This window comes from Cupressus sempervirens, chromosome 10 (genome assembly GCF_028749045.1).
Source record: "Cupressus sempervirens isolate cs-2001-9-10 chromosome 10, ASM2874904v1, whole genome shotgun sequence".
NCBI lineage: Eukaryota > Viridiplantae > Streptophyta > Pinopsida > Cupressales > Cupressaceae > Cupressus > Cupressus sempervirens.
Genome location: NC_143127.1, coordinates 742,334,416 through 742,346,163, shown reverse-complemented (window position 1 = coordinate 742,346,163; position 11,748 = coordinate 742,334,416). Strand labels below are relative to the sequence as shown.

The window sequence follows — 11,748 nt, the reverse complement described above, 5'->3', positions numbered from 1 at the left end:
TTAACCATATAGGTTTAAGTCATAGGTAAGGCCAATTATCTTTTTTAAATGTAATTAACCCACCCAATTCACTTTAAAGATATCGCTGAATTAATTAACTGAATAGGATATACCAAATTCAGCCACCTCGATATATGTTCATCACAGCTATTCTTAAAATACACATCAAACATATTTACAAAAGAATGTGCATGCAACAGATATAAAATCAATATACAACATGATACTACATCCTTTAATCCATTTGTAATACATCTTATTCTACCAATTTCAAAAGTAACCTAGTTTACTATAACAACAGGAACAAAACTTTAATATTAAGATCTCATAAATATAATTAACTGATATATCACTTTAACAATATTCACCAAATCTTAATACTACACAATTGAACCCTGCTATCGTAATAAACTAGATTAATCTTCAAAATGACTAAGATAATAGAATTAGAGTAAATATGATATTCCTATTTTAAATGACTTTCATCAAACAAATATCATAAAACTAACTTTATTTGAAAACAATTTCCAACTCAATAATAGATGGAAAAAACAAAACTTCATCAGAATAATAAATCCAATTCATATATATATATATATATATATATATATATATATTCCATATGGTTAATATTTCAAACCCATTCGGTTCCAGTATATAATGGTGTTTATTTCAACCTCTGCTAACTTATATTTTACTGTTAAAAAATATCACCTACTATTCCATATAATAGTTTCCTACAGCATTCTAATAAACAACTATTCAATCATTACAAATATTATCATACAAATATAACTTAATTAATAATGCTAAGCTTTTATTTATCTTATTTCAAATTCCAAAATTGCAAATTCTACGTACGGTCAACTTACAAACTTTAACCAATTTTCACTAATACATAAACATGTTCGACATAACTACTGCCCAGTTCCAATTTACCAAACAGCATAGGATAACTAAAGTCCCAACAACATAAGAAATTCCAAAACATATCATATCAAAATTCCCAATTACACATGGTATCGGTTGTTCCCCTGCCAACTCCTTATATGTTGATAACCATAATAACTATGTTGACAAAATAGAAACTCAACTGTGTTTTAAATTGCAAACAAATTCTACAATCATAATGTCTAAGACTGGTGTCAGATAACAACAACCATCTAATTTTCCAAATATCATATGAACACCATAACAATCGACAAGTCATTCAATCCACGACCTTTGCTCATAAACATCCATTTAAATTACCTCACATTTCCACAAGTTTGCTAAGTCAGAGAAATAGATCCGAACCAACGACAGTTCACAACCCCAAGTGTTTTTCAATAGATATCAACTAAGTGAAAATATTACAATCACATCATAACATTTTACAGTTACATGCTAATTAACATAATTTAGATTTCATGCTAACTGTTCGATAAAATGCCTCAGCTCTTGACTACTATCATGAGCTCAAAATGTAAGTGAACTCAAAACTGAGGTCGAGCCTCTCACACCTTTATTGTATAAGAGAGTTTTGATTCATTGGTGCTCACAAAGCTCGATGGAAGTTTTAAAACATAAGTGTTATTACACAATCCGCGAGCATGCTAACTATTGTGAGTATGTATTTCTCACATAGCTCGACTCTAAGGAATACACAAGTATGTTTATATTTGTATATATAAACCGTTTTACCCAAAGACCGAGCTCAAACAAAACCTATTCTTATTTTAACTGTGTCCCATGTCGTATGCTATGTGTATGACAAAATATCAACAACATACACGGAAACAAAACACACAAAGAACCACATACTTTTAAAACTGAAAATGGAAACCCGTATATTAAACATTAACTAAACCCAGATGTAAACAATAAAGCATGCAAATATATGTATTACCCATATCCAAATATGAATATATACAAAACTCAGCAATTCAGTTGCCCAATCCTGCATACACCCATACTTGGGTATCGATAAGCATATTTTAACCACAGATTTCTTATTTTCTTCAACAAACTAACACTACAAGAATAGTAAAGGATTTAAGTTAGAAAATGCCCCCTACCTTAAATCACAGTAGGTGAAAAACCCCAAATAAAATTGATACAAAAGCTCGAAATGTCCAACTGAAAGCAATCTCCACAGAGCTACCACACAAAACTCGCAACCAACCTCCACAATGAAAGATAACAGCAAAAAATCAAACATCAAACAGCAAATAACTCCCCCTGAGAAATCTCCTTGCTCGACTTCATAAGCAAGGATTTCTTTCCAATCGAAACCCTTCATGATGTCGATACTCCAGTAACAGAACACAAATGTTATGCATATGCAGAGCAATGAGGCCAAATTATCGGCATTGCTTCCACAGAGCCAATGCTTGAAAAAGTATGGCAATAAAACCTCCAATGCCATTAAAACCTCATTTACTTGCATTTAATCCATCTGTGACACATCACAGACCGAGTACATATGACAGACCCATTACCACCGCCATATTTTTGGCTTTTAAAACAATGAACATATTACCATTAAACATAGCATTCGACACCCACTTAGGGTTACTTGATAATAAGAGGTAATAAAAAAAATTTAAATAAGAAAATTGAAAAATGTTTTTGCCAATCTCAATTTAGGGTATTTAAACCCTTTCAAAAACAAGTATATCTATATGCAATGCCAACTGCAATTAGTAATGACAAGTCAATATAAGTCAGATAATCAAAACCAAAGCGATAATTCAACTCCCTCTCAGTCACACATATGAAAATACAGTGACAAATTCAAACACATAGAGCATATGAACACACAATAGTATTTGCAATAACAAGTTGAACATACAACTAAAACTTTCTTTCTAATATCTATTCAACTCATAATGTAGTTTACATCAAGTTTGAAACATAATAAACATAATCGATACCCAAACAACATGCAATTATAGTTTCACATCGTAACATCCTAAGTAACCTTCAAAACTAAACAATTAGTTCTGAATAGAAAATACGTTCATCATAAGTCTCGAGTTCCAAATGACTCAAAATATAACCAAGTTCTGTAATGAAAGACAACATATCTACAGAAATGAACTCTAAACAAAAAGGTCTAAAATGTTGATGAATAGAAGTATTGGACAAGCATGACATGTTGAAGATTTTGAATTTGTCAAATTGAGTAGTGAGGATATAACTGATCGTGTGGAGAGACCTATGGGAATAGGACTAGTCTATTTGCTAGACACACATTTGTAAATTTATTATAAAAATACAAAAAAAAAATCAATCCAAAGATCTTACATTTTCGCATATTTATTCTCTTTGAGAGCTTTCCACCTAACTAACCAACCTAATAACAAATTTATTTTTTAATAAAAACACTAATTTCCTAACAATTCTCTTGAAGCATCACACATTCTACAACTGGATATTGTATATGAGTTAAATACCACTAAAAATGTGAGTGAACAAAACAACATTTATATCCTTCCATAGAGTGAACAAACTAACAAGGTTGTGCTAGTGGTGGCCCACCTTTAGGTACTGCATAACCATTAGGGTAACACATAATGTACGGTTGCAAAAGTGTCACCTAATTATGTTTCCATTAACTGCACTCCATCGTGTGGTCACTGAAAGGGTCACAGTTCCTCTACTTGTCGCTCCCAGACACCACATTCTTAGGTTCTTGTCGCTCTCCTAGCGATGGTTTTGATGGTCGACATCACCACTCAACTCTCTACAGAGGGGTTCTAGTTGGTCCCTAGTTGCTCCTATTGTTTATGGTTGGCCCTCTTCTAGTAGAGATTCAAAGTGGTCATTCCCCTGCCTAAATTTGGTGATCTCACCGCTAGGGCTTGAGGAGAGGAAGATAAAGATAAAAAAGTAGTTGTTGATGACGAGTGGCCTCCTCCTAAACCACCCACCAACCATGTTGATATATGAGATTCTAATCATCATGATCCTCCTCCCTCAATTGGCACTGCTTTAGCCGCTTGAGAGTTATTTTTTATTTTTTATGAATGGTTGTTAGCTTTTCGACCTTAGATCGTATGAACTCATGTGGGATGATCTTTATATCCCCAAACCTTTTTTTGTGAATATATAACTTTAATATTTTAATTAATAGAAAGAAACTATTCATTAAAAAAATCACTAAAACCATTTTTTTTTTCCAAACCTTTCCACCAAGCACCCCAAAATCCAATTGATTTATTAATCTCCTAATAAGTCAATGAAGCGTACACAATACAAGTATGTATCGTATACAAGAGACACATTGGGTCAAAGTTCTTGCCAATAGTTAGGAAAGAAGGAAATTAGAGACTAAATTATATGAAGAGAGAGTTAAAAGAGATATATTCATCATAATAGCTAGAAAAGAAAGAAAATGGAGATTTATATATATGAAAACAAATTGAAAAGAGAGATAATGATAATAGAGATTTATAGATAGAAATGAAGGATACAAAGGATATGAAGAGATTTAAAAGAGAGAGAATGACATGTTATTATAGGGACACTAAATAGAGATGGAAGAGAATTTTTAAAAAAAGATTAAGGATTATGTTATTTTAAGAAATATTTAAATAACAATTATAAAATTGAGTTAAATCAATGAAGTATTCATTTCTACCTTTTCTAATATAAATTCAAATTTTAAATTTTAAAAAATAAATTGTTGACTACTTGATCCAAACCAACAAAAGAGTTAGTAAGTTTGAAGAACAATATTAGTTTTACAAATTTTAAAATACAAAAAAAATTAAAACAAGATTGGAAAAAATAGCTAGTTAAAAATAGTGTGAAAAAGTTAGCATTTTACAATTGACAAAAGTAAAGGACAATGTAACACTAATAAATATATTTAAAATAGAAAATGTAAACCATTAAAAACTAAATTTAAATTTTTTTTAGCAAAATTTATAAATATTTTTAGTAAAAATTTATCAAATAAATATATTCTTAAAAATATTTTTTTGTTATTTATTAATTTAATTATAATTTAGAATAAAAATTAATTTTAAAATTAGAATAAAATAATTTTAAATTACTATTAAGAAAAAATTAAATAAATATATTTTAAAATAATATGATAATTAGTTTTTAAGTAAGATTTTAAATAAACTTAAACTAAAAAATATATTTACAATCTTTTGTAAGAAAAATGATTTAGTTATTATTGTTGATTAGACATGCATTTATGTCTTAGGTAGTGAGGTGGAAGATAAAATAATTGCTTCTTGGGAACTCTAACCAATTTGTCACAATTGTGAAAATGATTAATGCATTGACATCATTGTTATTGGAAAAAATTTGTGAATTTTTGTAAGAAAATTTGATTTTTCTCCCTACCAAAAATAGTATGGACCAATAAAATGAGTACAAAATGTCATTTATAAAATAAAAAAAAATAAAAAATAGATATACACATTGTAAGTTGCATATAAACTTTTAAATTTTTTGATTTGATTGGTCGAGTTAATGAGAGCCAACAAAAATATTAGTGAAAGAAGAACATTACGAGCTGTTTGAAATGAAAATATAAAGAATTTAGAGTATTAACACTACCACACTGCCAACACAACAGTACATATAAGTTGTCCGGATGAACATTACTACTTTCTGCACGTGGCCTACACCATTGAAAGATGGCACTGATCTACTCTTCAAACATGACAATCACAACGGCCATTTGATCCATAAAACTAATGCCAAAACTAATGAGGGCCCTTATTTCACGCACTTTCTGATTCTAGTCAATGGCCGTTACCCACATGACTTTAATGATTAAAGTGTGGGCAGCGATGGGGGACTTCGAAATAATTTGGACCATTCATTGAACTTTCATGTGCCTCGTATTCTTTATGAGCCTTTCATGGCGTCTGTGCCGCTGGGATCAGGAACGAAATCGTATGGTTCATGATATAAGCACTATAAAAGTATTATCCTATTTTACCGTTGATCATAGCAAAACTGTGTGCCAGATATCAAATCTTCATACGAAAAGGACAAGATCTCTTCTTTTGCTACAATAATTTAGGACAGAAGTCATCTGTGTAGGGATTGATTATGGAACCCAATAAGCTAAAGTCTCCTGTGAATTTGAGGTTTCTTTCAATTCTATTTTCCGTTGTTCTTCTGGCATCTTCACTCCTGTTGCTAGCAGGCAGCATTGGCGGATATGGATTTCTAAGTAAAGAACAATTATTGAAGAGAGATGATACTCCAAAGGTGTTTGAATTGCACAGTGGGAAAGTTCATATGAAAATAACTAATTGGGGAGCAACCATATTGTCTTTGAGCATCCCAGATTCCAAAGGTACTTTTGAATTTCTCGACTTGATCTACATTTTATTAGAAATTATAGAAGTGATTGAAGTTGTTTTTGATTGTGGGGTAATAAGTTTTAATGCGCTCCTAAACCCATTTAGAACAAAATGTCAGCACAAGTGGTCTCCAGCAGACTGACTGACAACAATAAAAATAATGGCAAAGCGATGACTACCCATAGCCCTTCAACACCATAGCCTTCGGAGAACAACAATCCTAAGATGCACTATGCCTGATCTCTTTTTGACAACCCTAAAAGCTTAATCCAAGGTTAGATTCTGATACGGATTTAGAAAAAGCTTTCTATTATATCTGCAGAACAACTGACCTACAACAGACTGACAAGCAGCATAAATAAAGGCAAAGCAATGGCCACCAATAGCCATTGGAGAACAAAAATCTTCGCATCTCTATTCCTGTAATCCTCAAGCTCTTAATTCAAGGGTGGGATTCTGATTCAGATGAAGGAAAACCTTTCTTCCATGTCAGCAGAAGGATAACTGACCTAGAACAGACTAACTGACAACAAGCAAAAGTAATGGCAAAGCAACGGCTATCAGTAGCCCTTTAACACAGGCAGTGCATATGAAGTGGGATTTTTTTAAAGTCTCCTTATTATATTAGGAGATGATCTAGTAGTTGAGTTTCACCCTTCTCAAAATCTTATATAGAAATTTCAAATCATTCCTATTTTCTTATAACAACTTACTTGACAAATCTCCTTATAACTAGGAATAAATGAGGCTTCTTTGGAAAGAAAGGATGAGAGCAGGTAAGCTGGGTAGGTTAGGGTAGGATAGTTTAGCAGAAATATCCATTTCAAGGTGTTCCCATTCTGCTGTGGAATGGAAAGGCTCAAGCTGTGTTACTTATATGATGAACTTGTGCAGCTATTGTGGCATCACAAAATTGATTACTTTTTAGAAAAAAATGACACATTTGATTCAGTTATAGGTAGTCATCATAGCAAAAATAATTTTGAAGTCATAACTATTAGTACGAAATTGTCATTAGATATTAATTCAACAAGTATGGATAATAAGTTATCAACTGCTATTACGACCATTAGAATTTGTTCAGATGCTAGGTCCCTAAAATATATACTGTCTACTTTTGTAGCTGCATAGCCAATACCTTCAACAATCCCAAAATATTCTGTGCCTGATCTCTTCCTTACAGTAGGCTGACCCCTTCGTTACAATTCACAAACCCTTAACCCAAGGGTAGGATTCTGATACAGATTTAGGAAACCATTTCTTCCATATCAGCGGAAGGACACCTGACCTACAACAGACTAAGTGACAAGCAGCAAAAGTAATGGCAAAGCAATGGCTACTGCCCTTCAGCGCCATAACTATTGGAGAACAACAATCCCAATATACAAAATGCTTGACCTCTTCCTTACAATCTTCAAACCCTTAATCCAAGGGTGGGATTCTGTATACAGATTCAGTAAAAACTTTCTTCCATATCAGCAGCATGCCAGTAGGACAACTGACCTACAACAGACTAACTGACAAGAAGCAAAAACATTGGCAAAGCAATGGCTACCAATATCCTTCGAGTCACGGCCATCGCATAACAACAATTACCAACATAGACTACACTATGCCTGACCTCTTACTTACAATCTTCAAATCCTTGATCCAAAGGATGAGATTCTGATACAGATTTTGGAAAACTCTTTCTTTATTTGGGTGATTTAAGATATTATAGAAATTATTGAAATAATTGCTCCATATAAATCTATCTATTGTAATTGAAACTAGATGGATGTTTAAGATGTTAATAATAATGAATGATATCAATGTGCAGGGAAGTTAGCAGATGTAGTTCTGGGATTTGACACACTAACTCCATACATGGCAAGTTCAAACCCAATCATAAATAGCTAATCCTGGGTTTTCTATAAGACTCAATGCGATAAAGTGTACAGTTAGGGTTGTCAGATGTATGGAGATGAGAGGATGATGTGTTTAATTGTTTGTTTTGATCGTCACACAGAATGGCTCTTCTCCCTACTTTGGTGCACTTGTGGGACGTGTAGCCAACAGAATCAAGAATGCCCAATTCACAATCAAGGGAAACACCTATCATTTGCCTGCCAACGAAGGAAATAGCACACTTCATGGTAATTGTTAATATTTTGTTTCATGTTTGGTTATATTTTGTTTCATGTAAATTTGGTTGGAGAACCAAATTTTATTTTATTTTAAAGTTTGGATGAGTGATATTTTTTTGGAGATTTCACAGGAGGGATCAGGGGCTTTGACAAGGTGTTATGGACCGCCAAACAAAAGAAATCGGGACAATACACATCTATCCAGTTCACCTACCACAGCCATGATGGCGAACAAGGTAAAACAACCTTTAAAGGCACAGATGAAAACCTTAATAATACTGGGGTGCTCTAAAATACTCAACTTTAGTATGGATATTTGAAGATAATAAACCAATATCTTTGTAAACCCCATGTTTGTGAAGTTTATAATACAACGGGTGTTGATAAGTCCAAATTTACAACAGGATTTTGAAGTCAATGATACAAAGGGTAACAAAAACATTGAAATCTGGGGACTAGCACCCCTCCCCCAAAATCTCAAAGAACCCATCTTCGAGGTGTTCCTGCACCAGGCACGTGGAGTAGTCAAGTATTCCCACCTCTGCCATTCTGCAACCATGCTGTCGCCGAAAATGATGCTTGAATTTCTATTTGATTTTTTATTTCTTAATGTTCTATTGGGTGTGTGCTATGTTACTATGTTGAATGTTTAACGGTCATGTCATAATTTTGCTTTGTTCAAGTATTTTAATTTCATACGATATATTGAAACATCATCTCATAACTAGCAATTCAAGTTCCATATGTATTGTATACAGCACACCCTGCCCTCCTGCCATCATCCCCCGCCATCCCGAAATTGAGGCCCTTTGTCTTTCTTCTGTCCAAGAAACTTGTCCAAACAGTCCCCAATACTGGTGTTACATTGTACAAAAATGAAGCTAATGTTAGATTTCTGAAGTTGTAAAAAATTGGGTTTTACATAAATTAAGTTCATGATGCACTTTGACACTTAGTCAACTTTTGGTGTAAGTACAGGATTTCCAGGTGATCTTGAACTATCTGCCATATACACACTTGGACACAATACTGGTGTTACATTGTACAAAAATGAAGCTAATGTTAGATTTCTGAAGTTGTAAAAAATTGGGTGTTACATAAATTAAGTTCATGATGCACTTTGACACTTAGTCAACTTTTGGTGTAAGTACAGGATTTCCAGGTGATCTTGACCTATCTGCCATATACACACTTGGACACAATAAACTGAGGCTTGATATGAAGGCAGTGGCTAGGAATAAGCCTACCCCTGTAAACCTAGTCCAGCATACATACTGGAACCTTGCAGGACATAACAGTGGAAAGGACATTCTTGGGCATAGTGTGAAAATATGGGCTTCAAAATATACTCCTACTGATAGTGCCCTTATTCCCACTGGCCAGATATTACCTGTGAAAGGCACCCCTTTGGATTTCACTAAAGAAGCTTCTGTTGGAAGCAAGATAAATGGACTTCCTTCAGGATATGACCATAACTATGTTCTTACCAGTAAGAAGAATTCTAAGAGTGGTCTGAGACCAGCTGTAACAGTTAAGGAGGGCCACAGTAAAAGAATGTTGGAGGTTTGGACAAATGCACCAGGCATGCAATTTTATACCAGCAATACTCTCAACATAACTGGGGGTAAAGGAGGGGCAGTCTACAAGGAGCATTTTGGGTTGTGTTTGGAGACACAAAGCTTTCCTAATGCGGTCAACCAGCCAAACTTTCCCTCTCAAATTGTATATCCTGGTCAAGTTTACAAGCATACAATGGTGTTTAAGTTTGCAGTGTATAAATAGATACTTGTTTTTAAGTTTTCGGTGTATAAATAGATACCAATACTTTTTTTTTTCATTGTCTTCAAAAATTTTGAGATATACAGTGGTGTCCATCAAAATCTTTAAAAGAATGGAAGTTTGTCAAATGATACAAATTGGTCTTTTCATATTGTTTCTTTCAACACAAGCAATTAATAATAGGATTGTAATATTTGAATTTTGAGTGGATGTACCCTAATCTATATTAGAGCAACCTAAATATGATTGCATTCTATAGGTAATTATTATTTTTTAATTTTATTTTATCTAATAAATATAAATAAATTATCTAATTTGATGCATTTTGGTTCTTATATAGTTAAACCATATTGTATGCCCTTGCGTATAGGAGATGCTATACCTAATTTATTTATTCAAAGAGCATTAATCAAGAAAAGTACTAATTATGATTTATGTCCAATAATCACTCACTTCATGCACATTCAACCCTCCCAATTCTTTTGTATAATAGTTATTAAAAAACACTAAAATTGTTAATAAAAATCTGCATCCTACAATAGTTCATTTTCCCAAGTGAAGTTGTATTTGACCAATAGAAGTAAGCATCTACTGGTACCTTTTCATTTTTACTATAGGACAAATTGAACATAAATTATATATTTTTAGAGTTAAATAAACTTTGAGAGGGTTGAATGTACATGAAGTGAATGATAATTGAACATAAGTTACCTATTATCTTATATATCATAATAACATATTCCTAACAATTTTTTATGGCCTATCGATTTCACATTCTTTCACACTTCCTCTCATATTTTTATCCATTAGCTCCATCTACTATTGATACCTATAGTTTCTTAAATGATGTATTAAGGCTCCACAAAAACATAAATGTAAAACTAAATTCATTTGATCCACCATAGCAATTAGACATAAATAGCAATTGCATTATGAAATGATAGATTTGTTCTCCCATATATATTCAAATTTTCAAATTCAATAACTACAAATCAGTGCATTCATTTTCCACACGCTGAGATTAAGATGTATCAACTTAGGACTCATAACATGTTGAATTATTTAATTAATTGTTGAATACTTGGTTTAGCCTAAGTTATTAGCTTTCCACGTTATCATCTACTTTGTCAAACCTCTAAGTTAGGTTGCATATTACATGGCATGTGATGAGATTACATAATTCTTATTTTCTAGAGAGCTTGCACCTAATTGGAAGGCATTTTGTTTTGGGAGAATATTGTCATATAGTTCCATTTTGAAGTCTATATTGATTTGGCATTTCCTATGTTGACTAACGAGTCTTGGTTCATGATTTCTACTATGTATAGGAATTGTATTTTAGTAGTTAACATTTATGGTAGAGTTCATTTTCTACAAATGGTGTGAAGTAAGGAAGACACTTATTCTCAATCACAATAACTTTTATTTGTAGTGTATTTGGTGAGATGACTTTTATGGATGACATAGATATTGTTGCCTCAAAAATTACTATGAGAAACATGTCATGAAATTAGCAAGATATTTGT

General features: G+C 32.7%; 1 protein-coding gene across 1 annotated transcript; it reads left to right on the top strand.

Annotated features, from left to right (window-relative positions):
* Positions 1–5,753: 5,753 nt before the first annotated feature.
* LOC149536027 (uncharacterized) lies at positions 5,754–10,280 on the top strand. The gene is made up of 5 exons (XM_089804380.1): positions 5,754–6,310; positions 8,137–8,186; positions 8,326–8,452; positions 8,575–8,679; positions 9,597–10,280. The coding sequence occupies exons 1-5, from the start codon at positions 6,061–6,063 to the stop codon at positions 10,223–10,225; spliced, it is 1,161 nt and encodes a 386-aa protein (XP_089660506.1). The 5' UTR covers positions 5,754–6,060; the 3' UTR covers positions 10,226–10,280.
* Positions 10,281–11,748: the final 1,468 nt, after the last annotated feature.

What these genes read in the sequence shown, in the direction of transcription:
- LOC149536027 (XM_089804380.1), top strand. Translation starts at nt 6,061, where the DNA reads ATGGAACCCAATAAGCTAAAGTCTCCTGTGAATTTGAGGTTTCTTTCA. An exon ending in GAGCATCCCAGATTCCAAAG is followed by an intron (nt 6,311 to 8,136) that starts GTACTTTTGAAT and finishes ATCAATGTGCAG; the next exon opens with GGAAGTTAGCAGATGTAGTT. An exon ending in CAGCCATGATGGCGAACAAG is followed by an intron (nt 8,680 to 9,596) that starts GTAAAACAACCT and finishes GTGTAAGTACAG; the next exon opens with GATTTCCAGGTGATCTTGAC.